This window comes from Bufo gargarizans, chromosome 5 (genome assembly GCF_014858855.1).
Source record: "Bufo gargarizans isolate SCDJY-AF-19 chromosome 5, ASM1485885v1, whole genome shotgun sequence".
NCBI lineage: Eukaryota > Metazoa > Chordata > Amphibia > Anura > Bufonidae > Bufo > Bufo gargarizans.
Window position 1 is genome coordinate 475,986,567 of NC_058084.1, and position 26,603 is coordinate 476,013,169.

The 26,603-nt window shown below is 47.1% G+C and overlaps 1 protein-coding gene across 4 annotated transcripts in view; it reads left to right on the forward strand.

Moving 5' to 3' along the window:
• ICA1 (islet cell autoantigen 1) overlaps positions 1 to 26,603 on the forward strand; it is a 70,590-nt gene that overhangs the window by 14,831 nt on the left and 29,156 nt on the right. For 2 of the 4 annotated variants that reach the window (XM_044293899.1, XM_044293898.1), the window contains exons 2-5: positions 18,189 to 18,227; positions 22,148 to 22,319; positions 24,262 to 24,334; positions 26,099 to 26,222. In XM_044293899.1, coding sequence (XP_044149834.1) covers positions 18,211 to 18,227; positions 22,148 to 22,319; positions 24,262 to 24,334; positions 26,099 to 26,222 — 386 coding nt within the window. In that variant the 5' untranslated portion in view covers positions 18,189 to 18,210. Of the gene's footprint in view, positions 1 to 17,944; positions 18,033 to 18,075; positions 18,095 to 18,188; positions 18,228 to 22,147; positions 22,320 to 24,261; positions 24,335 to 26,098; positions 26,223 to 26,603 lie in introns of those variants that run through there. The other 2 variants (XM_044293900.1, XM_044293901.1) reach the window with 2 other exon arrangements.

Here is a 26,603-nt window from a genome sequence, read left to right on the forward strand (position 1 = left end):
GTATTATGTGGGCACTGTACGATATGGTTACTTCTACAGTGTATTATTTGGGCACTGTATGGTATAGTTACTTGACAATAACAAAAAATATTTTTTTTTTACCGGTCATGCTGCCTCCATCTTCTTTTCTTGGTATAGTTACTTGTACAGTGTATTATGTGTGGCACTGTACGGTATGGTTACTTGTACAGTGTATTATTTGGGCACTGTACGGTATGGTCACTTGTACAGTGTATTATTTGGGCACTGTACGGTATGGTCACTTGTACAGTGTATTATTTGGGCACTGTACGGTATGGTCACTTGTACAGTGTATTATGTGGGCACTGTACGGTATGGTTACTTGTACAGTGTATTATGTGGGCACTGTACGGTATGGTTACTTGTACAGTGTATTATGTGGGCACTGTACGGTATAGTTACTTGTACAGGGTATTACAGTATGTGAGCACTGTACGGTATGGTTACTTGTACAGTGTATTACAGTATGTGAGCACTGTACGGTATGGTTACTTCTACAGTGTATTATGTGGGCACTGTACGATATGGTTACTTCTACAGTGTATTATGAGGGCACTGTACAGTATGGTTACTTGTACATTGTATTTGGGCACTGTACGGTATGGTTACTTCTACAGTGTATTATGTGGGCACTGTACGATATGGTTACTTGTACATTGTATTATTTGGGCACTGTACGATATGGTTACTTCTACAGTGTATTATGAGGGCACTGTACAGTATGGTTACTTGTACATTGTAGTACAGTCCTGATCAAAAGTTTAAGACCACTTGAAAAATGGCAAAAAATCATATTTAGCATGGCTGGATCTTAACAAGGTTCCAAGTAGAGCTTCAACATGCAACAAGAAGAAATGGGAGTGAGACAAAACATTTTTTGAGCATTTGATTAATTGAAAATAACAATTAAACTGAAACAGGCTGTTTTTCAGCTGATCCAAATTTTAGGACCACATGCCTTTAAAAGGCCAAATCTGTGCAAAGATGTGGATTCATTGTAATTTTCTGTCAGGTAGTCACACGTTGTGATGGCAAAGGCAAAAAAACTCTCCCTTTTTGAACGTGGTCGGGTTGAACTGCATAAGCAGGGTCTCTCACAGCGCGCCATCGCTGCTGAGGTGGGACACAGTAAGACAGTCATTTGGAATTTCTTAACTGATCCTGAGGATTATGGAACAAAAAGTCAAGTGGAAGACCCAAAAAAAATTCATCAGGACTGAGCCGGAGGATCCAATTGGCTGTCCGTCAAGACACTGGACGATCCTCGACCCAAATGAAGGCCCTTACTGGTGCTGACTGCAGCCCCATAACCATCAGACGGCATCTGAGACTGAAGGGCTTCAAAAACAAAAAACGTCTTCAAAGACCTCGTCTCCTTGAACGCCACAGAACTGCTCGTTTGGACTTTGCAAGAGAGCACCAAACATGGGACATTCAAAGGTGGAAGAAAGTTTTATTCTCTGATGAGAAAAAATGTAACCTTGATGGTCCTGATGGTTTCCAACGTTACTGGCATGACAAGCAGATCCCACCTGAGATGTTTTCTAGGCGCCACAGTGGAGGTGGCGCCACAATGGTCTGGGGTGCTTTTTCCTTCAGTGGAACAATGGATCTTCAGGAAGTGCAGGGGCGTCAAACAGCCGCTGGCTATGTCCAGATGTTGCAGAGAGCATTCCTCATGACTGAGGGCCCTCGTCTGTGTGGTAAACACTGGGTTTTTTAACAGGACAACGCTACAGTACACAATGCCCGCAGGACAAGAGACTTCTTCCAGGAGAATAACATCACTCTTTTGGCCCATCCTGCGTGTTCCCCTGATCTAAATCCAATTGAGAACCTTTGGGGATGGATGGCAAGAGAAGTTTACAAAAATGGACAACAGTTCCAGACATTAGATGGCCTTCGTGCGGCCGTCTTCACCACTTGGAGAAATGTTCCCACTCACCTTATGGAAACGCTTGCATCAAGCATGCCGAAACAAATTTTTTAAGTGATAAACAATAACGGTGGAGCTACTCATTACTGAGTTCATGTTTGGAAGTTGGATTTCTGTTTTGGGGGGGGATAAGTTCTTTTTGGGAGGTGTGGACCTAAACTTTTAATCAGCTGAAAAACAGCCTGTTTCAGTTTATTCGTTGTTTTCATTAAATTGAATGCTTAAAAAATGTTTAGTCTCACTCCCATTTCTTCTTGTTGCATGTTGAAGCTCTACTTGGAACCTTGTTAAGGGTACTTTCACACTAGCGTTTTTCTTTTCCGGCATAGAGTTCCGTCACAGGGGCTCTATACCGGAAAAGAACTGATCAGGCATATCCCCATGCATTCTGAATGGAGAGTAATCCGTTCAGTTTGCATCAGGATGTCTTCAGTTCAGTCGTTTTGACTGATCAGGCAAAAGAGAAAACCGTAGCATGCTACGGTTTTTTCTCCGGCGAAAAAAACTGAAGACATGCCTGAACGCCGGATCCGGCATTTTTTCCCATAGGAATGTATTAGCGCCGGATCCGGCATTCAGAATACCGGAATGCCGGATCCGTCGTTCCGGCATGCGCATGCGCAGATCGGTAAAAATGCGAAAAATGTACAAGACGGATCCGTCGGTCCGCATGACAAGCGGAGAGACGGATCCGTCCTTGCAATGCATTTGTGAGACGGATCCGCATCCGGATCCGTCTCACAAATGCTTTCAGGCAGCAGCAGATCGGCGGATCCGGCGGCCAGTTCCGACGACGGAACTGGCCGCCGGATCACACTGCCGCAAGTGTGAAAGTAGCCTTAGATCCAGCCATGCTAAATATGATTTTTTGCCATTTTTCAAGTGGTCTTAAACTGTTGATCAGGACTGTATGTGAGCACTCTACGGTATGGTTACTTCTACAGTGTATTATGGGGGCACTGTACGGTATGGTTACTTCTACAGTGTATTATGTACTTCAGGTAGTTTCCTTTTATTTGAATCTCAGGTGGGCTCAACGCGTTTCGGGGGGTTCCAAAATACCCCCTTCTTCAGGAGCAGTCAAAATTAAATATAAAAATAGCAGAACATGTTATGGGGGCACTGTGGCTGTCAGTGTTATGGGGGCACTGTGGCTGTCAGTGTTATGGAGCCCAGTAACAACATCAAAGGGAATACTGAGTATTTCTGTTATGGGGGAACTGAGCACAATATGACACTGTCACAGTTATGGGGAAACTACTGTATTTTTGCACCGTCTCCACCTACCACCAATGTAGCTATGGCTGGCGGTTTGCTAATCCCACCTACTTTTGTCGGCCCCGCGTGCTATCAACTTACACCCGCTTACAATAAGGGGCCTCTCCGAGTATATATTTTTTTTGTCCCCGATCTGCCCCTGCAGGCCACAAATAGGTGCTGTGCAGCATCTCGTGTCTCAGACTGCCATGTCTTATGACCTGCGCACAGCCATGTGCATGATCGTATTGCCGTGTTCCTCTGTTACCTGTGCAGTCCATTGTTTGCCAGTGTTCCCCGAGGTGAGTAAATACTGCGCACGTCTCTGTGTACCGCACACACACAAATTAACCTCTGAGTCAGCTGATTGAGCTAAACCGACAATTCCAGCATCAGATAATTCAGAAAACCTTAAAAAAAACAAAAAAAAAAAAAACAACTATATAGTAGGGATGAGCGAACCCGAACTGTATAGTTCGGGTTCGTACCGAATTTTGGGGTGTCCGTGACAAGGACCCGAACCCGGACATTTTTCGTAAAAGTCCGGGTTCGGTGTTCGTCGCTTTCTTGGCGCTTTTTGAAAGGCTGCAAAGCAGCCAATCAACAAGCGTCATACTACTTGCCCCAAGAGGCCGTCACAGCCATGCCTACTATTGGCATGGCTGTGATTGGCCAGAGCACCATGTGACCCAGCCTCTATTTAAGCTGGAGTCACATAGCGCCGCCCGTCACTCTGCTCTGATTAGCGTAGGGAGAGGTTGCGGCTGCGACAGTAGGGCGAGATTAGGCAGATTAACTCCTCCAAAGGACTTGATTAATTGATCGATCTGCAGCTGTGGGTCATTGAGCTGCTGATACTCAATTGCTCACTGTTTTTAGGCTGCCCAGACCGTTTGTCAGTCACTTTTTTCTGGGGTGATCGGCGGCCATTTTGTGTCTTGTGGTGCGCCAGCACAAGCTGCGACCAAGTGCATTTAACCCTCAATGGTTTTTTGGCTAAAGCCTACATCAGGGTGAAGCTGTCACACCAAGTGCATTTAACCATCAATAGTCTGTTTATTTTTTGGCCATATACTACATCAGGGGCAAGCTGCGCCTGTCACCAAGTGCATTTAACCCTCAGTAGTGTGGTTGGTCAAGCTGTCACACCAAGTGCATTTAACCATCAATAGTGTGGTTATTTTTTGGCCATATCCCAGTCTAATTCTGTCAGTAAACGTATACCTGTCACCCAGCGCCTAAATACTAGGCCTCAAGTTTATATCCAGCTAAATCTCTCGTTACCGCTGTACTGTTGTGGCTGGTCAAGTTATTTAGTGTCCGTCAAAGCACATTTTTTGTTCTGGGTTGATATACAATTCCCAATTTAGCAATTTCCTAATTTAGTGGTTTCTGCTGTATCAGAGCTATTTGAAATCTATCCCTAAAAGGGTATATAATATTCAAGGGGCACATAGGGTCATTCTGAATAACTTCACACACACGCTACTGTGCATATCCCAGTCTAATTCTGTCAGTAAACATATACCTGTCACCCAGCGCCTAAATACTAGGCCTCAAATTTATATCCTGCTAAATCTGTCGTTACTGCTGTACTGTTGTGGCTGGGCAAGTTATTTAGTGTCCGTCAAAGCACAGTATTTGTTCTGGGTTGATATACAATTCCCAATTTAGCAATTTCCTAATTTAGTGGTTTCTGCTGTATCAGAGCTATTTGAAATCTATCCCTAAAAGGGTATATAATATTCAAGGTGCACATAGGGTCATTCTGAATAACTTCACACACACGCTACTGTGCATATCCCAGTCTAATTCTGTCAGTAAACCTAAACCTGTCACCCAGCGCCTAAATAATAGGCCTCAAATTTATATTCAGCTAAATCTGTGGTTACTGCTGTGCCTGTATTAGTGTAATACGGTACCTAAATAGATAGCCAGATAGTGTTAGGTGTCTGTAAAAAAAAGGGCTGAATTTGAATACAATACATTGGGTCAAATAATATTTTTGTTGTTGTGGTGAACGATAACAATGAGGAAAACATCTAGTAAGGGACGCGGACGTGGACATGGTCGTGGTGGTGTTAGTGGACCCTCTGGTGCTGGGAGAGGACGTGGCCGTTCTGCCACAGCCACACGTCCTAGTGTACCAACTACCTCAGGTCCCAGTAGCCGCCATAATTTACAGCGATATTTGGTGGGGCCCAATGCCGTTCTAAGGATGGTAAGGCCTGAGCAGGTACAGGCATTAGTCAATTGGGTGGCCGACAGTGGATCCAGCACGTTCACATTATCTCCCACCCAGTCTTCTGCAGAAAGCACACAGATGGCGCCTGAAAACCAACCCCATCAGTCTGTCACATCACCCCCATGCATACCAGGGAAACTGTCTCAGCCTCAAGTTATGCAGCAGTCTCTTATGCTGTTTGAAGACTCCGCTGGCAGGGTTTCCCAAGGGCATCCACCTAGCCCTTCCCCAGCGGTGGAAGACATAGAATGCACTGACGCACAACCACTTATGTTTCCTGATTATGAGAACATGGGAATACCACCTCAGCATGTCTCTGATGATGACGAAACACAGGTGCCAACTGCTGCGTCTTTCTGCAGTGTGCAGACTGAACAGGAGGTCAGGGATCAAGACTGGGTGGAAGACGATGCAGGGGACGATGAGGTCCTAGACCCCACATGGAATGAAGGTCGTGCCACTGACTTTCACAGTTCGGAGGAAGAGGCAGTGGTGAGACCGAGCCAACAGCGTAGCAAAAGAGGGAGCAGTGGGCAAAAGCAGAACACCCGCCGCCAAGAGACTCCGCCTGCTACTGACCGCCGCCATCTGGGACCGAGCACCCCAAAGGCAGCTTCAAGGAGTTCCCTGGCATGGCACTTCTTCAAACAATGTGCTGACGACAAGACCCGAGTGGTTTGCACGCTGTGCCATCAGAGCCTGAAGCGAGGCATTAACGTTCTGAACCTGAGCACAACCTGCATGACCAGGCACCTGCATGCAAAGCATGAACTGCAGTGGAGTAAACACCTTAAAACCAAGGAAGTCACTCAGGCTCCCCCTGCTACCTCTTCTGCTGCTGCCGCCTCGGCCTCTTCTGCTGCTGCCGCCGCCTCGGCCTCTTCCTCCGCCTCTGGAGGAACGTTGGCACCTGCCGCCCAGCAAACAGGGGATGTACCACCAACACCACCACCTCCGTCACCAAGCATCTCAACCATGTCACACGGCAGCGTTCAGCTCTCCATCTCACAAACATTTGAGAGAAAGCGTAAATTCCCACCTAGCCACCCTCGATCCCTGGCCCTGAATGCCAGCATTTCTAAACTACTGGCCTATGAAATGCTATCATTTATGCTGGTGGACACAGACAGCTTCAAACAGCTCATGTCGCTTGCTGTCCCACAGTATGTTGTTCCCAGCCGCCACTACTTCTCCAAGAGAGCCGTGCCTTCCCTGCACAACCAAGTATCCGATAAAATCAAGTGTGCACTGCGCAACGCCATCTGTGGCAAGGTCCACCTAACCACAGATACGTGGACCAGTAAGCACGGCCTGGGACGCTATATCTCCCTAACTGCACACTGGGTAAATGTAGTGACGGCTGGGCCCCAGGTGGAGAGCTGTTTGGCGCACGTCCTTCCGCCGCCAAGGATCGCAGGGCAACATTCTTTGCCTCCTGTTGCCACCTCCTCCTTCTCGGCTTCCTCCTCCTCTTCTTCCACCTGCTCATCCAGTCAGCCACACACCTTCACCACCAACTTCAGCACAGCCCGGGGTAAACGTCAGCAGGCCATTCTGAAACTCATATGTTTGGGGGACAGGCCCCACACCGCACAGGAGTTGTGGCGGGGTATAGAACAACAGACCGACGAGTGGTTGCTGCCGGTGAGCCTCAAGCCCGGTCTGGTGGTGTGTGATAATGGGCGAAATCTCGGTGCAGCTCTGGGACTAGCCGGTTTGACGCACATCCCTTGCTTGGCGCATGTGCTGAATTTGGTGGTGCAGAAGTTCATTCACAACTACCCCGACATGTCAGAGCTGCTGCATAAAGTGCGGGCCGTTTGTTCGCGCTTCCGGCGTTCACATCCTGCTGCTGCTCGCCTGTCTGCGCTACAGCGTAACTTCGGCCTTCCCACTCACCGCCTCATATGCGACGTGCCCACCAGGTGGAACTCCACCTTGCACATGCTGGACAGACTGTGCGAGCAGCAGCAGGCCATAGTGGAGTTTCAGCTGCAGCACGCACGGGTCAGTCGCACTACAGAACAGCACCACTTCACCACCAATGACTGGGCCTCCATGCGAGACCTGTGTGCCCTGTTGCGCTGTTTCGAGTACTCCACCAACATGGCCAGTGGCGATGACGCCGTTATCAGCGTTACAATACCACTTCTATGTCTCCTTGAGAAAACACTTAGGGCGATGATGGAAGAGGAGGTGGCCCAGGAGGAGGAGGAGGAAGAGGGGTCATTTTTAGCACTTTCAGGCCAGTCTCTTCGAAGTGACTCAGAGGGAGGTTTTTTGCAACAGCAGAGGCCAGGTACAGATGTGGCCAGCCAGGGCCCACTACTGGAGGACGAGGAGGACGAGGAGGAGGTGGAGGAGGATGAGGATGAAGCATGGTCACAGCGGGGTGGCACCCAACGCAGCTCGGGCCCATCACTGGTGCGTGGCTGGGGGGAAAGGCAGGACGATGACGATACGCCTCCCACAGAGGACAGCTTGTCCTTACCCCTGGGCAGCCTGGCACACATGAGCGACTACATGCTGCAGTGCCTGCGCAACGACAGCAGAGTTGCCCACATTTTAACGTGTGCGGACTACTGGGTTGCCACCCTGCTGGATCCACGGTACAAAGACAATGTGCCCACCTTACTTCCTGCACTGGAGCGTGATAGGAAGATGCGCGAGTACAAGCGCACGTTGGTAGACGCGCTACTGAGAGCATTCCCAAATGTCACAGGGGAACAAGTGGAAGCCCAAGGCGAAGGCAGAGGAGGAGCAAGAGGTCGCCAAGGCAGCTGTGTCAATGCCAGCTCCTCTGAGGGCAGGGTTAGCATGGCAGAGATGTGGAAAAGTTTTGTCAACACGCCACAGCTAACTGCACCACCACCTGATACGCAACGTGTTAGCAGGAGGCAACATTTCACTAACATGGTGGAACAGTACGTGTGCACACCCCTCCACGTACTGACTGATGGTTCGGCCCCATTCAACTTCTGGGTCTCTAAATTGTCCACGTGGCCAGAGCTAGCCTTTTATGCCTTGGAGGTGCTGGCCTGCCCGGCGGCCAGCGTTTTGTCTGAACGTGTATTCAGCGCGGCAGGGGGCGTCATTACAGACAAACGCAGCCGCCTGTCTACAGCCAATGTGGACAAGCTGACGTTCATAAAAATGAACCAGGCATGGATCCCACAGGACCTGTCCGTCCCTTGTGCAGATTAGACATTAACTACCTCCCCATAACCATATATTATTGTACTCCAGGGCACTTCCTCATTCAATCCTATTTTTATTTTACCATTATATTGCGAGGCTACCCAAAGTTGAATGAACCTCTCCTCTGTCTGGGTGCCGGGGCCTAAATATATGCCAATGGACTGTTCCAATGTTGGGTGACATGAAGCCTGATTCTCTGCTGACATGAAGCCAGATCCTCTGTTACGGGACCTCTCTCCTCTGCCTGGGTGCTGGGCCTAAATATATGCCAATGGACTGTTCCAATGTTGGGTGACGTGAAGCCTGATTCTCTGCTATGACATGCAGACTGATTCTCTGCTGACATGAAGCCAGATTCTCTGTTACGGGACCTCTCTCCTCTGCCTGGGTGCTGGGCCTAAATATCTGACAATGGACTGTTGCAGTGGTGGCTGACGTGAAGCCTGATTCTCTGCTATGACATGAAGCCAGATTCTCTGTTACGGGACCTCTCTCCTCTGCCTGGGTGCTGGGCCTAAATATCTGACAATGGACTGTTGCAGTGGTGGCTGACGTGAAGCCTGATTCTCTGCTATGACATGCAGACTAATTCTCTGCTGACATGAAGACAGATTCTCTGTTATGGGACCTCTCTCCTCTGCCTGGGTGCCGGGGCCTGAATATCTGACAATGGACTGTTGCAGTGGTGGCTGACGTGAAGCCTGATTCTCTGCTATGACATGAAGCCAGATTCTCTGTTACGGGACCTCTCTCCTCTGCCTGGGTGCTGGGCCTAAATATCTGACAATGGACTGTTGCAGTGGTGGCTGACGTGAAGCCTGATTCTCTGCTATGACATGCAGACTGATTCTCTGCTGACATGAAGCCAGATTCTCTGTTACGGGACCTCTCTCCTCTGCCTGGGTGCTGGGCCTAAATATCTGACAATGGACTGTTGCAGTGGTGGCTGACGTGAAGCCTGATTCTCTGCTATGACATGCAGACTAATTCTCTGCTGACATGAAGACAGATTCTCTGTTACGGGACCTCTCTCCTCTGCCTGGGTGCCGGGGCCTAAATGTCTGAGAATGGACTGTTGCAGTGGTGGCTGACGTGAAGCCTGATTCTCTGCTATGGGACCTCTCTCCAATTGATATTGGTTAATTTTTATTTATTTATTTTTATTTTAATTCATTTCCCTATCCACATTTGTTTGCAGGGGATTTACCTACATGTTGCTGCCTTTTGCAGCCCTCTAGCCCTTTCCTGGGCTGTTTTACAGTCTTTTTAGTGCCGAAAAGTTCGGGTCCCCATTGACTTCAATGGGGTTCGGGTTCGGGACGAAGTTCGGATGGGGTTCGGATCCCGAACATTTCCGGGAAGTTCGGCCGAACTTCTCGAACCCGAACATCCAGGTGTCCGCTCAACTCTACTATATAGCACTCACTTATAAGTGTAGAGAATTTTCAGGAAGAAGAACCAGAATCAAAATTTAACACACAATTTAATGAAATTCTTAACAGCTTTTAAGAATCAAGAAAATCTGATAATCCTGCGCAGGCTTCCAGCGCAAAACTGTGGAAGTTTTTTTACAACAAAGTGATGATAAATACGGTGACCTTTATTTACTCCAGCACTGGTGGGACCAGAGCGGCCCTGGATTATCAGATATCCTGGATTATCAGAATAGTCTACGACACTTGGGTGGAAACCTTCAGGATGTCTTATTGATGCCAGATAAAAAGAATTTCACTCAATTTTGGAGCAACATTTTGGGCGTTCATCCTGAGGGGTTCCTTACCTACCTGGTCATGTGGACACTGGATTAGGCCTCATGCACACTGCTGTGATTTGGAGACCGCGGATCCACAAAACACAGATTCCAGCTGTGGGCATGTCCTATTCTTGTCCACAAAACGTGGCCATGTTATGGATTTTGCTGTTGATGTTTCCAAAACCGTAAAAAAAAAAACACAACTTGAACCACAACAAGTCTGCGCCGTATGAATAAACTAAATTGTGCAAGCACTGTTTGGCAGTATTGTGTGGCCACTATATGACTACAGTAAATGGGCACTGTATTGCATTGTTATCTGAAAACTGAATGGCAGTATTATGCGTATAACCCCTGTAATATTGTGGAAGCACTGTAATGCATTACTATGTGAGTACTCTAGGGCAGTATTAGGCCTCTATGGCAGTATTAGGCATTTCTTGCGGCTCGGAATGCAGACCCATTCACTTCAATGGGGCTACAAAAGATGCGGACAGCACTCCGTGTGCTGTCCGCATCCTTTGCTCCGAAAAAAAATAAATAGAACATGTCCTATTGTCCATTTTGCAGACAAGATTAGGCATTTCTATACTAAGCAGCCAGTTCCGGTCGCAAATTGCGGAATGCACACGACCATTCCGTGTTTTGCGGATCTGCAATTTGCGGACTGCAAAACACGGCACAGTCATGTGCATGCAGCCTTATGTAGATAATTCACAACAATATAATGTAAGCACTGTATGGCAGTATTATGTGTATAATCCCCAGTAATATTGTGCAGGCATTGTATTGCATTACTATGTGAGCACTCTATGGTAGTATTATGTAAATAATTCACAACATTACTGGGGGAGCACTGTATAACCAGAAGAACTGAGTAGGCATCGTATGGCACCATTATGTGGGCACTGTATGGTTGTTGTATGGCTATATAATGCAGTTACTGTGCACTAAAAGTGCTGCTATGGTGAGATATGTAATGCGGTATACTTAGGCCTCTTTCACATGGGCGTCCCGGATTTGCTCCGGATGCGTCGCATGTGCACTCCGGGAAACCTGCGCGAGTGCGCACGCAATTTCAGTCAGTTTTGACTGCGATTGCGTTGCGTTGTTCAGTTTTTATCGCGCGAGTGCAATGCGTTTTGCACACGCGTGAGAAAACTGATTGTGGTACCCAGACCCGAACTTCTTCACAGAAGTTTGGGATCGGTGTTCTGTAGATTTATTTTTTTCCCTTATAACATGGTTATAATGGAAAATATTAGCATTCTTAAGACAGAATGTTTAGTAAAATGTCCATTAAGGGGTTAAAAAATAAAAAAAATTAACTCACCTCATCCACTTGTTCGCGCAGCCGGCATCGTCTTCTTTCAGGACCTGCAAAAGGACCTTTGATGACATAATGATTAGGTAAGATAGAAGGATCTTCTATCTTCATTCAGCAGGACCAGTGAATTTACTTTAGTGGGGTCCAGGGTGGCTCATCCCCATCATTTCCTAGCAACCATGCGTGAAAATCATTCATTTCTGAGGGGCCTGCGTTGCGTAAAAAACGCAGAATATAGAACATGCTGCAATTTTCATGCAACACACAAGTGATACGTGAAAAACAACGCTCATCTGCACAGCCCCATTGGAGTGAATGGGTCCGGATTCAGTGCAGGTGCAATGCGTTCACCTCATGCATTGCACCCACGCGGAAAGCTCGCCCGTGTGAAAGGGTCCTTGGGGCTGTTTCACAGGAGCGGATCCCGCGCGTGTCGTCCGCAGCGTGAATGAGAGCCAAGTCGCACTCCGGACAGCAGAGACCCGGAGCAGTAACATGATTGATAATGCTCTTTGCTTCTGGCCTAGTTCACACGAACGTTTTTTTTGCGAGTGTACGGGGCGTTTTTTTGTGGTCCGTATACGGTACCATTCATTTCAATGGTTCCGCAAATAAAAACTGAATGTACTCTGTATGCATTCCGTTTCCATATTTCCGTTTTTTAGAACATGTCCTATATTTGGCCGCAAATCACGTTCCGTGGCTCCATTCAAGTCAATGGGTCCACAAGACCGTATGTCTTCCTTATCCGTTCCGTTTTTTCTGAACCATCTATTGAAAATGTTATGCCCAGCCCAATTTTTTCGATGCAATTACTGTATACTGTACATGGCATACGGAAAAACGGAAAGGAAACGGAAACACAACGGAACTCAAAAACGGAACAGAGGATCCGTGAAAAACGGACCGCATAAAACTATAAAAGCTATACGTTCGTGTGAACTAGGCCTCTCTGTGATCTTTTTACTACAAAATCACAGTGACAACTATCTCTCTGATCACAGAGAGGCACGGATCGTTATCAATCATGTTACTGCTCCGTGTCTCTGCTGTCCGGAGCGGGGCTTGGCTCTCTTTCACGCAGCGGATGACACGCGCGGGATCCGCTTCTGTGAAACAGCCCTTACAGAGTTACACCTCATCACCTATCCACAGGATAGGTTTTAAGTGTCTGATTGGTGGGGCTCTAACCGTTAGGACCCCCACAGTCACAAAAACAGTGGTTGAGAACGTGCTGCATTGCTGCTCCAGTCAAACTGTACGGGACCGCCGGAGATAGCGGAGCGCTGTACTCGTCAGCATTCTTGTAGACTTTGAATAGAGCAGCAGTGCACAAGATTTATCGCTAGAGATGAGCGAATTTCCGCTTATGGTTTGGTGGTAAAAGCAGAATTGCGTTATGGATTCCATTACCACGGACCATAACGCAATTCTACGACGCAATGCATAACGGAATGCCTTTTGAGGCATTCCGTAATTCATTCCGTCATAATAGAAGTCTATGGGCTGCAAAACGGATCCGTCCCATTTCCGTTATGCAGGGGAGTCCTCTCCTGCCTCTAAAGGCATTACGTTATGCATTCCGTCATAGAATTGCGTTATGGTCCGTGGTAACGGAATCAATAACGCAATTCACCTTTAACCAACAAACGAAGTGTGAACGAATTTCAAAATGTGAAAATCCCTCATCTCTATTCATTCAAATAGGAGGCACTGGACCCCTGCCCTCATGATGGGTGGGGTTGCCAGGGGTCGGACCCCATCGTAGACGCTGTCATTGTGGAACAACCCCTTTAAGGAACTATTGGGAATCTGGGAAAGCTGTTGAGGCAGTAATGGAGGGCAATGGCAACTCGCCACCCAGCTTTTCAAGAAGCAGATAAACCATGTACAATTTTTAATCATAGCAGTTTCTTGGAGATCTGCGGCTGCTCCTCTGGCGATCAATACAGATCCCGATTCTGTTATCGTCCATCTTTCTTAGACTCCTGAATAGCACATTTTTGCCTAGTTTTCCAGGAGCAGCTTTCATCACATTCATCAGTCCCATGGGCCTTGGTGCAGCTCAGTCCCATTTAAGTGCAATATCAAGTGCTGCCTCTATCCAATGGATGGCGCTGTGAGGAGGCCTCGGCGCTCACCAGGGCACGGCGGGCTCCTCAATCAGCTGATTGGCGGGGATCCTGGGTGTCGGACCCCTGTTGATCTGAGGATAGGTCATCGATATCAGAATCTCAGAAAACTGGATATAATTATATTAAACCCCTCAGGTGCGAGAAGCGTTTGGTCCGTATAGGTTTTTAGAATCTGGATGGAGAGAGAAATGTGTCCATTCACCAACAGCAAGCAGAGATCTTGAAAACGGCAAAGAATTGAAACACAGAGTATATTAGAAAACTGCAGACGTCTCGGTGCACATAGGTGACCATGACCCAGGCAGGGCTGAGTCTTCACATTCAGGTGCACGCCCTTTGTGCACACGTCTGGGAGCTCCACGTCGGATGAGTCACCTGCCGATTCGCGTTCCTGCAGCCGGGCCGCTTCTCATGCTCGGCCTCCACTGCTTTCCATAATTTGTGACAGGTAGAGCGCCAGCAGATTGTGTGACGGCAGGGAACCCGTGGTCTGTAGTTGGCTCCAGGTTTTCCTGATGCTACATCTACCACGTCCAGTCCTATCATTTTTTTTCCGCTGCTCCCTCGCCGAACCGCAGCGCCATAAAAAAAAATTGCGTAATTATTGGTCTCGCTCCCTATTCAATGGGAGGGGGCAGCGCTGTTACCTTCTGATATCCACAAAGCTTGATGGGGCTCATTCAGACGGCCAAAAGACGGATACCGGCCATGTGCGTTCCGCATTTCACGGAACGCACAGGGCCAGCGCTATATAGAAATGCCTATTTTTGGTCCACGATTGCGGATAAGAATAGGACATGTTCTATATTATTTGCGGGGTCGCGGAACGGACCACCATGTGCAGCCCTATTGAAATGAATGGGTCCGCACCCGTTCTGCAAAATTGCGGAATGGATGCGGACCCGGGTCCGCAAATATGAGCCCTGAGAAGTACAGTTCTTGAAACTATATGCAGTCCATATTCACACAGTAAGGGCTCATACACACGAACGTATTTTCTTTCCGTATCCGTTCCTTTTTTTGCGGACCGCATGCGGAGCCATTCATTTCAATGGGTCCGCAAATAAAATGGAAGTTACTCCGTGTGCATTCCGTTTCCGTATGTACGTTCCGCAAAAAAAAAAACTGCTTCCTATTATTGTCCACATCACGGACAAGGATAGGACTGTTCTATTAGGGGCCAGCTGTTCCGTAAAATATGGAATGCACGTGGACGTCATCCGTAGAGCGGATCCGTTTTTTGCGGAAAATACATGCAGTCATGTGCATGAGCCCTAACAAGGGGGAGCTCCCTCAGGCCTCGTTCACATCTCCGTATAGATGCCCAAGGGGGCGCCTGATCCCTCCTCGCGGCCGCCCAGTAAAAGTTTTTGGGGACGTATTTTGCGATGCACTGTGGTATTTGGCTCTGTTGGGGCGGTATAACTTGCCGCAATACGATATTGCTGGCCCCTCCGGCGCCTACTTGTGTACAAAATGGGGCCTCTTAATTTTCTTCCAGGGCCAGTTTACGTTCCCAGTCTGCCGCTGCCTGGGTATCTGTCCTTCTGCAGCCGACGCACAGGTCACAGCGTGGACTCGTCTTATTTCTAACAGATCTGACTTAAAGGGGTTGTCCACTCCTTTTACTTAGTAGGCCTATCCTCAACATTTGATTGGTGGGGGTCTGACACAAGATCAGACGCCATCATGTCGTTGACGGAGCTGCTGCCATTCACTTCAATGGTAACCGGCACCGTCCACTACACAGCGGACAGAGCTGTGTGGTTCTGGCGCCGGAGCTGCTCCAAAAGTGGAACAGTGATAGTGCCGGGAGTCAGACCCCCACATCATTATCTAAAAGGTGGACAACCCTCCTTAACCCTTTCTTAGCCGGGCATGAAAGGAACAGCCTAGTCGCTGCTGGGGCCTCTTTTGTTTGTTTCACACATACTGGATCTTCGTACAGTAAACCAGTTTTTCCAGTTTCATGTAGCTGATTAACCAGTCACCAGTATCCATTTTTTTTTTTTTGGTGGGTTTTTCTGGTCCAGATGTTATAGTGAGATATAAAATACATCTCCCCCCTTTGTATTTAGGGTATCAAAACTGGTGTAAAGTAGAACTGGCTTAGTTGCCCATAGCAACCAATCAGATTCCTCCTTTCATTTTACAAAGGAGATGTGATAAATGAAAGGTGGAATCTGATTGGTTGCTATGGGCAACTAAATCTTTAATCTCCTCAAAGTGTTTTGTTTTTTTATGCAGTTTCTTGGTCGGTTTCCCCCCCCCCAAAAAACACAGCTCTAGTAAGGCGCTCTTCACACACAGTTTTGCACCTGGCATTTCTGGGGGTGGGGCAGTAAAAGCCTCAAAAATTACCTGACTTCATCACTGTTTTGATAGATTTTTATCCCCATAGCATGCATTACCCCCTGGTGTTTTTTTTGGGGTTTTTTTTTTATGGAGTTTCTTGTATGACTTGTGTTTTTATAGGAAAAAGTATGTGCCCCCCTGTGATGTCACCTTCTCTGTAGAGCTGTATGGGGAAAAAGCATAAAAAAAAAAAGCCGTGCAAAAACGCCATTAAAAGCATCAACATGGATTTTTTTGGGGAAGCTGCAAAATGAAAACAAAAAAACAAAAGAGTATCTATGGAGGAAAAAGACCGGAGCCAGAGCACGCTGCGCTGACCCAAAAAACACACTCAGGGCTCATGCACACGACCGTTGTTGTTTTTTGGTCCGTTTTTCACAGATCCGTTGTTCCGTATCTGAGTTTTTTTTTCTCTGATTTAAGTCTGCTATTCCACAAAAAATATCCATATGGTTTCCGTATGCGATCCGTTTTTCTTTGCGGTTCGAAAACAATAACTTATTAATCACCAAACACATGAGCAATATGGGCTGTGCAGAGCATTTCTACAGTATGCATCCACAAAATACGGACGACACACGGATGTGTTCCGTGTGCGTTCCGTATTTTTTGCGGACCCATTGACTTGAATGGGGCCTCGGACCGTGATTTGCGGACTATAATAGGACATTTTTTGCAGAAAGGAAATACGGAAACGGAATGCACACAGAGTACCTTCTGTTGTTTTTGCGGACCCATTGAAGTGAATGGTTCCGCATACGGTCCGCAAAAAAAAAAAAAGAATGGAACGGAAGCGAAAAGAAAATACGTTTGTGTGCATGAGCCCTTAAAGGGTGAAAAAAAAAACACCACTACCAAAAAAAAGGCCAGTTTTAATAATCTATGGGAAATCTATGGGAAATATTAAAACTGGCCTTTTTTTTGTTAGTGGTGTTTTTTTTTCACCCTTTAAGGGCTCATGCACACAAACGTATTTTCTTTTCGCTTCCATTCCATTCTTTTTTTTTTTTTGGCAACATCTGAAAATGGCTATTTTCACCTAAAAAGAAAAATGCCTGAAAAAACCTACGTGTGGCAACAGCCTAATGGCATTTTTTTTCTCCCATAGGCTTCTCTATAGATAAAAAAATGCTTTAAAAAATTGTGAATGTGACAAAATTTAAAAGTGCGTTTGTTTTTCTAGCCTAGTTTTCCAGGAGTTTTTTTTTTGCCATTTTTTTCGATTTATGACATTTGTACCTTTTTTTTTTTTTTTGCCATTTCTCACCTTCTATAGAGAAGTATATTGGGAATACGGCATATAAAAAAACCCTAGAGCACGCTGCGTTTCCCAAAAATGTCACCCCCCCCCCCCCCAAAAAAAATAAATTAAAAAAATGCCATAATGATAGTTTTACGGTAGAGACTGACATGCCTCTAAAAAATGCTAAAAAAATAAATGTAAAACACCATAAAAAGGCTTTTTTTCCCCTTAAAAACGCTGAGCCCCGGAAGATATTAGAAGATTCATGTCTCTATGGACTGGGAATATGCAAATTGAACAGGCCCTTAGATTGTAAGCTCTTGGACACAGCAGCTCATCGTCCAGTATTACTACCTTCCATGGTTTCTGCCGCAGCTGACGTGACGTCAGGAGGTCCTTGCGGCGAGCGGAGACTAGACGCAATCCGGTCACCCGTAGCACAGCGACACCTACCGAGGTGTTCTATTGGCGCATGCGCAAAGGGACTCCCTCCCTCGAAACGACGCATGCGTAGCATGGAAGCGCCGTGTAACAGTGACTCGTGTACGCTGGGCTCCTGCTGGTGAGTCGCGCATGCGTGCTGATCGGAATCTTCTCCCCCCCCCCCCTTCTTCTGCCACAGCTGTAATATCCGCATACCATGGCGTTTCTATAACAACTGCGTCAGCGCTGACATGGCGGGGCCGGGCTCTGACCCTTCTCTCTGTTTCCTCCTCAGGTCTCTGAAGTGAAAGGGAAAAATGGACGGTCACAACTAGTAAGTACTGAGCTCGGCCAGAAATGGGAGTTGTATTGGTGCTTTTTCTGTCATTGTCGATTTTATTTTTTATTTTTTTATTTTTTTTTGGGGGGGGGGGTGACCATAGACTTCAGAGCTAACATGTGACTGCTGCAGCCAGTCGCTGGCTTCCTCAGGGGCACTGCTGAGGCCGGAGATTGGCTGCAGCGGTCACGTGTTGTTGACGAGACATCACCGCTGCAGCCAGGTAAGTAGATCCGGGCAGAGAGTACCGAAGAGGCAGTGGCTGTCAGGTAAATACCATATCAGACGGGTTGTCCAGACCTGTGTCGCACTGGTAAGCACACGGCCATTGCGTTTCGGGTTGAGCTGCCATCTTGCAGCTGGCATAGAATTCCGGTATAATTTACGCCAATTTTCTGGAATTGATCCCAATGTGTTGGGCCATTAAAAAAAAGTTGCACAGGTGAGGCTTGCGGCACAATGTGCAACTCTTTGAACGGAGCAGCGGTCAGGCAGGGGCTGTGCCGCTCTATGGGGCGGCCGGAGATGGGCGAGCCTTCGTACTGGGCTATATCCAGCAGTCTAATAGATGCCCGCCTGTCTGCCGCTCCATTCAAGTAACACGGGCCCCCAGTCTCACGATCAGCGAGGGCCCCAGTGGATGGACACCCACCGATCAGGCACTTATCCCTTAGGCCTAGTTCACATGAACTTTTTTTTTTTTGTGTTCCGTATACGGTCCATATACGGAACCATTCATTTCAATGGTTCCCCCCCCCCCCAAATAACGGAATGTACTCCGTATGCATTTCATTTCCGTTTTTCCGTTCCGTTGAAAGATAGAACATGTCCTATTATTGCCCGCAAATCACTTTCCGTGGCTCCATTCAAGTCAATTGGTCCGCAAAAAAAAAAGGAACACATACGGAAATGCATCAGTATGTCTTCCGTATCCGTTCCGTTTTTTCTGAACCATCTATTGTAATTGTTATGCCGAGCCCAATTTTTCCTATGTAATTACTGTATACTGTACATGGCATGCGGAAAAACGGAAACACAACGGAACTCAAAAACGGAACAACGGATCCGTGAAAACGGACCACAAAAAAACAATAAAAGCCATACGTTCGTGTAAACTAGGCCTTATCCTATGGAGGGAAGTTGTCTGAATGGGACAACCCTTTTAATAAATGTGATGCAAAGCACTCGGGCGTGTTGAAATCCAACAGCTCAATCCTTCTTTAGGGTCCATTCGCACGTCCGCAACGTGTTTGTGGATCCACAAAACAGTGGCAATGTACGTTCCACATTTTGCGGACCGCACATTGCCGACACTAATAGAATATGCCTGTTCTTGTCCGCAATTGCGGACAAGAATAGGACATGTTCTATTTTTTTTTCGGGAACTAAATTGCAGACCCGGAAGTGCGGGTCCTCAATTCCGTGTCCGGGCAGCACATCATGCTGCCCCATAGGAATAAATGGGTCCGCAATTCCGTTCCGCAAAATGCGGAATGAAATTGCGGACGTGTGAATGGACCCTTAACCATCTTGCAGTTGCGAGTCCCCCAGTTCATCCCCCACCGTCTGTCCTCGCCCAGTATAAGGGAATCGTAATTTTTGAGGATGCCCCTTATTTTTATTTTTTAAGGGGGTTTCCTCCCATAGATCTCGACTTTAACAAAATCCCATGCGACTTGCAGCGTGTTGGGCGGTTCTCACAGCATATTGAAGCGGTGAGGCTAAGATCACATTTTCCCACATTCTGCTAGAAGATCCATGCGGAGTGTCGTATTGCGTCGTAAAACCCATTCAAATCTGCGGTAGTTGTGCCATGTGTGAACCTGGGTCTATTCACACCGATAGTCCGCTGTATGGCGATTCTGTGGCGTCCATTGCCGTGTTATGAAGACACGTATACGGGTGCCTCTGCGTAAGGCTGAAAGTACGTTATTGTGGCATCCGTTGGGTTAATGGGAGCCCACGGATACGTTTGGGGTGCGTATGCCGTATGGACGTAGGTATAGACCTTAAAGGGGTTTTCTCTGATTTAAAACCGTATCCCCTAGCCACAGGCGATTCCGAGAGCGCAGTGTCCCCCCCCCCCCCCCCCATTTGAATGGAGTGCTGCGCTGACACCTCCTTTAAAGTCTATGGGGCTGATGACGATAGACCTGCGCTGTCCTCTGCTGCCTCTGTCAGAATGGCGTGCGTTCTCTGCCAGCACTCCATACAAACGGGGGTGCAGACTGCTGGGAGCCCCCCAGGGATCAGACACACGTCCCCTCACCTGTTAGGATAGGGGGATACATTTTGAATCTGTGCAAACCCCTTTAAATAAGACCTTTTAATCAGTTTTTACTTTATAAAATCAGCGCCTCACGCTGTAGCCCACGTTTAGTAGACGCCATAGCGCTATATATTTTTTCCAGATATGCTTCTCCATTGTGCCCCCCCCCCCCCCCCCCCTCCCGTTCTGGCGCCTGGTAGGCTTATTAATGGCATCGGTACAGGGAGGAGGAGATGGCCGCTTTTCTCATAGTGGATCCGTTCAGAAGAATTAGTTTCATAATTTCATGCGATGGCAAGCGCTTCCGTTTTTTTTTTTTTGTAAGAAACATAAAGTCTTAAAGGGGTCGGCCCATCTCGCACACTGGTGGCATATCGCTAGGATATGCCGTCCATGTCAGATACTTTAGGTGCGGGTCTTGCCTATCTCTAGAACAGAGACCCCGAAGCGATGGAGAGCGCACGGCGCATGCTCGGCATTCGCTTTTATGAGCAAGCACACTCGGCTGTCTCAGGAATAGACAGTGCACTCTCTTCACTTCTATGGGAGTTCCTGAGATAGCCGATCGTGCTTGCTTGGCTCTTTTGGGAACGCCCATAAAAGTGAATGCCGAGCATGCGCCGTGCGCTCTACATTCACCATTATGGAGCCGAAGGGAAAAAAATTACAATGTGCCCATTATCATTTGCCTATCAGTTTTAGTAAAGTTTGCAGTGGGAATTCTTAAGGATCTGTCTGGGGGACAACTTTGAATCTTCCTGCTTTTTCTGCTTCTCCCCTTTGCTGCCTGTGACTTGCACGCTGCTGCGCAGAGCGCAGTTCATGGCACCTCCTGTGCCTTTGACTTGCGATTGCCTGGTTACTTCTTTCCAAGTCAAGATGGCAGACAGAAGCGTGACGTGGGGGGTGGGATTAGAACATTATAATGCAGGCCAGGTTTGGGGGGGGTTGCCATCCCATCATTTGTACAGAGTATCTCGTTGTGCCAGGGTATAGCACATCCCATCATTTGTACAGAGTATCTCGTTGTGCCAGGGTATAGCACATCCCATCGTTTGTACAGAGTATCTCGTTGTGCCAGGGTATAGCACATCCCATCATTTGTACAGAGTATCTCGTTGTGCCAGGGTATAGCACATCCCATCATTTGTACAGAGTATCTCGTTGTGCCAGGGTATAGCACATCCCATCATTTGTACAGAGTATCTCGTTGTGCCGGGGTATAGCACATCCCATCGTTTGTACAGAGTATCTCGTTGTGCCGGGGTATAGCACATCCCATCATTTGTACAGAGTATCTCGTTGTGCCGGGGTATAGCACATCCCATCATTTGTACAGAGTATCTCGTTGTGCCGGGGTATAGCACATCCCATCATTTGTACAGAGTATCTCGTTGTGCCAGGGTATAGCACATCCCATCGTTTGTACAGAGTATCTCGTTGTGCCAGGGGGTATAGCACATCCCATCGTTTGTACAGAGTAGCTCGTTGTGCCAGGGGGTATAGCACATCCCATCGTTTGTACAGAGTAGCTCGTTGTGCCAGGGTATAGCACATCCCATCGTTTGTACAGAGTAGCTCGTTGTGCCAGGGGGTATAGCACATCCCATATTCTTTCTAATGATTTGACCCCAATTTCTTCCAGCCATTACTCTAGAGAGTTCTACGACCGCTATGCTCAAGGTCAAGAGAAGTCGGTGGTGAATAAGATGCAGCAGAAGTACTGGAAGACCAAGCAGACGCTGATAAAGGTTACCGGAAAGAAGGAAGATGAGCACGTCGTGGCCTCGGACTCGGACCTCGATGCCAAACTTGAGGTTGGTGTCAGGGGTTGTGTGATGTAAGGTATTGATCAGTTAGAGGAGTTTTCCTGAGCTTAAAGGGGTTGTCCAGGATTAGAAAACCATGGCTGCTTTCTTCCGAAAAATAGCAACGCACCTGTCCATGGTTGTGTCTGGTGCTGCAGCTCGGCTCCATTGGAGTCAATGGGGCAGAGCTGCAGCACCACACAACCTGTGAACAGGGGTGGTGCTGTTTTTGGAAGAAAGCAGCTATGTTTTTATTAATCCTGGACAACCCCATGAAGGGGTATTCCCATCTGAACATTTATGGCGTATCCCACCTCTGGACCCTCTCCTGCCTCAAAAAGAACGGGGCCCCGTCTAGCTTCACCAGGAATGGAAAGGTAGTAACGTATTCATGACGCTCTACAATTCACTTATATTGGACCTCCAAGAATAGCAGCGTAAGCCCTTATGCACACAACCATATCCATTGGCGGAGGAAGTCTGTGTGCATTTTTTGGCAGACACATTGACTTCACTTTGCGGACATACTTTATCTTTTTAAGGAACGGATGCACAAAGCACATGGATGATACTTGTTCTTTCCGCATCCTTCTGTCCGCAAAGTGAAGTCAATGGGTCTACAAAAAACAAGGATGTGACACGGATGGTATCCATATATTGAGGACCACAAAATACATACAGTTCTGTGCATGAGGCCTGAGTGCTGCTATTTTAGGAAGTCCCATAGAATTGAATGGAGGGAGCCACACAAGTGCGACCATCTCTCAAATTATTCTGAAGAGGAAGCACTGCCAATCGGATATTGATGACCTATCCTGAGGATAAGTCAGCAATATTTATTGCCTGCAAAGCCCATCAAAACTCAAGCTCTATAGGAAGGTGTAGTGTTATAGAGGGGGAGCGGAGCTGTCTGTCATTCACAGTCCATGGTATGAAAATAAAATTTTGATTTGAACAAAAGGTCATTTTCTCATAAGAATAGTAATACATTTACAAATATATTACTGTACTGATCCTTAGTTACATCCTGTATTATACTCCAGAGCTGCACTCACTATTCTGCTTACAGTCACTGTGTACAGACATTACATTACTTATCCTGTACTGATCCTGAGTTACATCCTGTATTATACTCCAGAGCTGCACTCACTATTCTGCTGGTGCAGTCACCGTGTACATACATTACTTATCGTGTACTGATCCTGAGTTACATCCTGTGTTATACTCCAGAGCTGCACTCACTATTCTGCTGGTGGAATCACTATATACATATATTACATTACTTATCCTGTACTGATCCTGAGTTACATCCTGCATTATACTCCAGAGCTGCACTCACTATTCTGCTGGTGCAGTCACCGTGTACATACATTACTTATCGTGTACTGATCCTGAGTTACATCCTGTGTTATACTCCAGAGCTGCACTCACTATTCTGCTGGTGGAATCACTGTGTACATACATTACTTATCCTGTACTGATCCTGAGTTACATCCTGTATTATACTCCAGAGCTGCACTCACTATTCTGCTGGTGGAGTCACTGTGTACATACATTACTTATCCTGTACTGATCCTGAGTCACATCCTGTATTATACTCCAGAGCTGCACTCACTATTCTGCTTACAGTCACTGTGTATATACATTACTTATCCTGTACTGATCCCGAGTTACATCCTGTGTTATACTCCAGAGCTGCACTCACTATTCTGCTGGTGCAGTCACTGTGTACATACATTACTTATCCTGTACTGATTATGAGTTACATCCTGTATTATACTCCAGAGCTGCACTCAATATTCTGCTGGTGCAGTCACTGTGTACATACATTACTTATCCAGAACAAGATAATTCCAGAAATTTGGGATAGTGGACACGTACTGTAGGTGATGCATCTGCTGATAATAACTCCACAAGGCACCTGTTTGATAGTCTTTCCTCTTTTCTCCAGCTTTTCCATTCTATCCAGCGGACGTGTATGGAGCTGCTGAAGGTGATTGAGCAGTATCAGAAGAGGATTTGCTGTAAGTTTTTGTGTGTTCTCCTGTCGTTCAGAGCACAATCAGCGCCCTCTTGTGGGTAAGGCTACTTTCACATTAGCGTCTTTTGCAGATCCGTCATGTATCTTAAAAACGCTTCCGTTACCATAACACAACTGCATGCATCCGTCATGAACGGATCCGGTTGTATTATGTCTTCTATAGCCATGACGGATCTATCATGAACACCTTTGAAAGTCAATGGGGTACGGATCCGTTTTCTATTGTGTCAGAGAAAACGGATCCGTCCCCATTGACTTGCATTGTGTGTCACGATGGATCTGTCTTGCTCCTCCCCACATGGCGGACAGAAAAACACTGCTTGCAGTGATGGGAATGCATTCTGGTGACTCCGTTTTGTTCAGTTCAGTTTTGTCCCCATTGACAATGAATGGGGACAAAACTGAAGCGTTTTCTTCCTCTATTGAGATCCTATGACTGATCTCTATAGCGGAATTGAAAACGCTAATGTGAAAGTGGCCTTAAATAGATAATGCTATTCCTAACTTTTAGTCTCATTATGGGTCTACATTAAAAATCTTTACCATCCCGCTCTGTCGGTTCTGATCCAGTTATATCGCTCTAAAGTGTGGATATAATGGCTTACACAGCCGTGCTCCTGGGGAGAATTGTTCATGCATTAAAGGGCTGCTGTCACCCCCCCTTGTGCAATTTTCATTAGCCGACATTAGCTATTTGCTAATGTCAGCTGAGTGCAATCAGACATGTCCTACCTTTGTCTGTGGCTTATTTCTTGTAAAATTCATACTTTTATCATATTCAAATTTCTTCACTACCAGCAAGTTGGGCGTGTACTTGCTGGTAGCTGCCGCTTCTAGACACGCCCCATCTCTGCTTGATAGACAGGGCCAGCGAGGGCTCTCCTCCCGCTGGCCCAGTCTGCTGATGAATTCCCGCGCCTGCGCCATAACATTCCTCGATCGGCGCAGGCGTCCTGCGCTTGCCAGCTCGTTCCTCAGTGCTCCTGCTCTGATTACATCACACTACACCCGGAAGAGAAGACTGCCGGCATCAGCGATAATCGGCAGTCTTCTCTTCCGGGTGTAGTGTGATGTAATCGGCGCAACCCCCCCTGGAAGGAGCTGGCAAGCGCGCATCCTTCACTCAGTACCCCTGCGCCGATTGAGGAACCTTACGGCGCTGGTGCGGGAATTCATCAGCAGACGGGGCCAGCGGGAGGAGGAGAGCGCTCGCTGGCCCTGTCTATCAAGAGGAGATGGGGCGTGTCTAGAAGCAGCAGATGCGGCGGCAAGTACACGCCCAACTTGCTGGTAGTGAAGAAATTTGCATATGATAAAAGTGTGTTTTTTTTTTTTACAAGAAATATGCCACAGACAAAGGTAGGACATGTATGATTGCACTCAGCTGACATTAGCAAATGGCTAATGTCGGCTAATGAAAATTGCACAATGGGGGCTGACAGAAGCCCTTTAAGTACTGTTGTAGCCTGTACGGCGGTACATGGAGGCGGCCAAGTCTCTGCACTCCCTGATTTATCTTGTCCTCATGAATATTAGACGTCTTATTTTTATTTATTTTTTTGCGTCTAGATGATTATTTGCTTTTCTGCTGTAGTATTTGGAATACAATGCTATATATTCCTAGTACTGTCAGATCTATGAAACCTGCTGAGAGTTGTAGTTTTTAAAAGGCTGAAGAGCCATAGGTTGCAGAGCCCTTGTGCGGTCTGATTTTTGTATCTTATTCTTTGCTTTCTTTTCCTTTTAGTTTTATCCCAAGAAGAGAACGAACTGGGGAAATTTCTCCGTTCCCAGGGATCTCAGAATAAATCAAGGGCAGGAAAAATTATGCAGGCCACGGGAAAAGCTCTCTGCTTCTCTTCACAGCAGAGGTAAGTGGTGCTTTAGAAAGAGCTCCTGGGGATAAGACAACCTATGTTGAAATGTCCTATAGAGGGGTCCTCTCCCTTCAACAAGTGGCATTTATCATGTAGAGTAAGTTAATACAAGGCACTTACTAATGTATTGTGATTATCCATATTGCCTCCTTTGCTGGCTGGATTAATTTTTTCATCACATTATACACTGCTTGTATCCAGGGGCTACGACCACCATGCAATCCAGCAGTGATGGCCGTACTTGCACACTATAGGAATAAGCCCCAGCCTATGTGCGCTCCCACAGTTGCGGCCACTAGAGAGGCTGGCGCTTTTTCCAATAGTGTGCAAGTACGGCCATCACTGCTGGATTGTATGGTGGTCGTAACCCCTGGA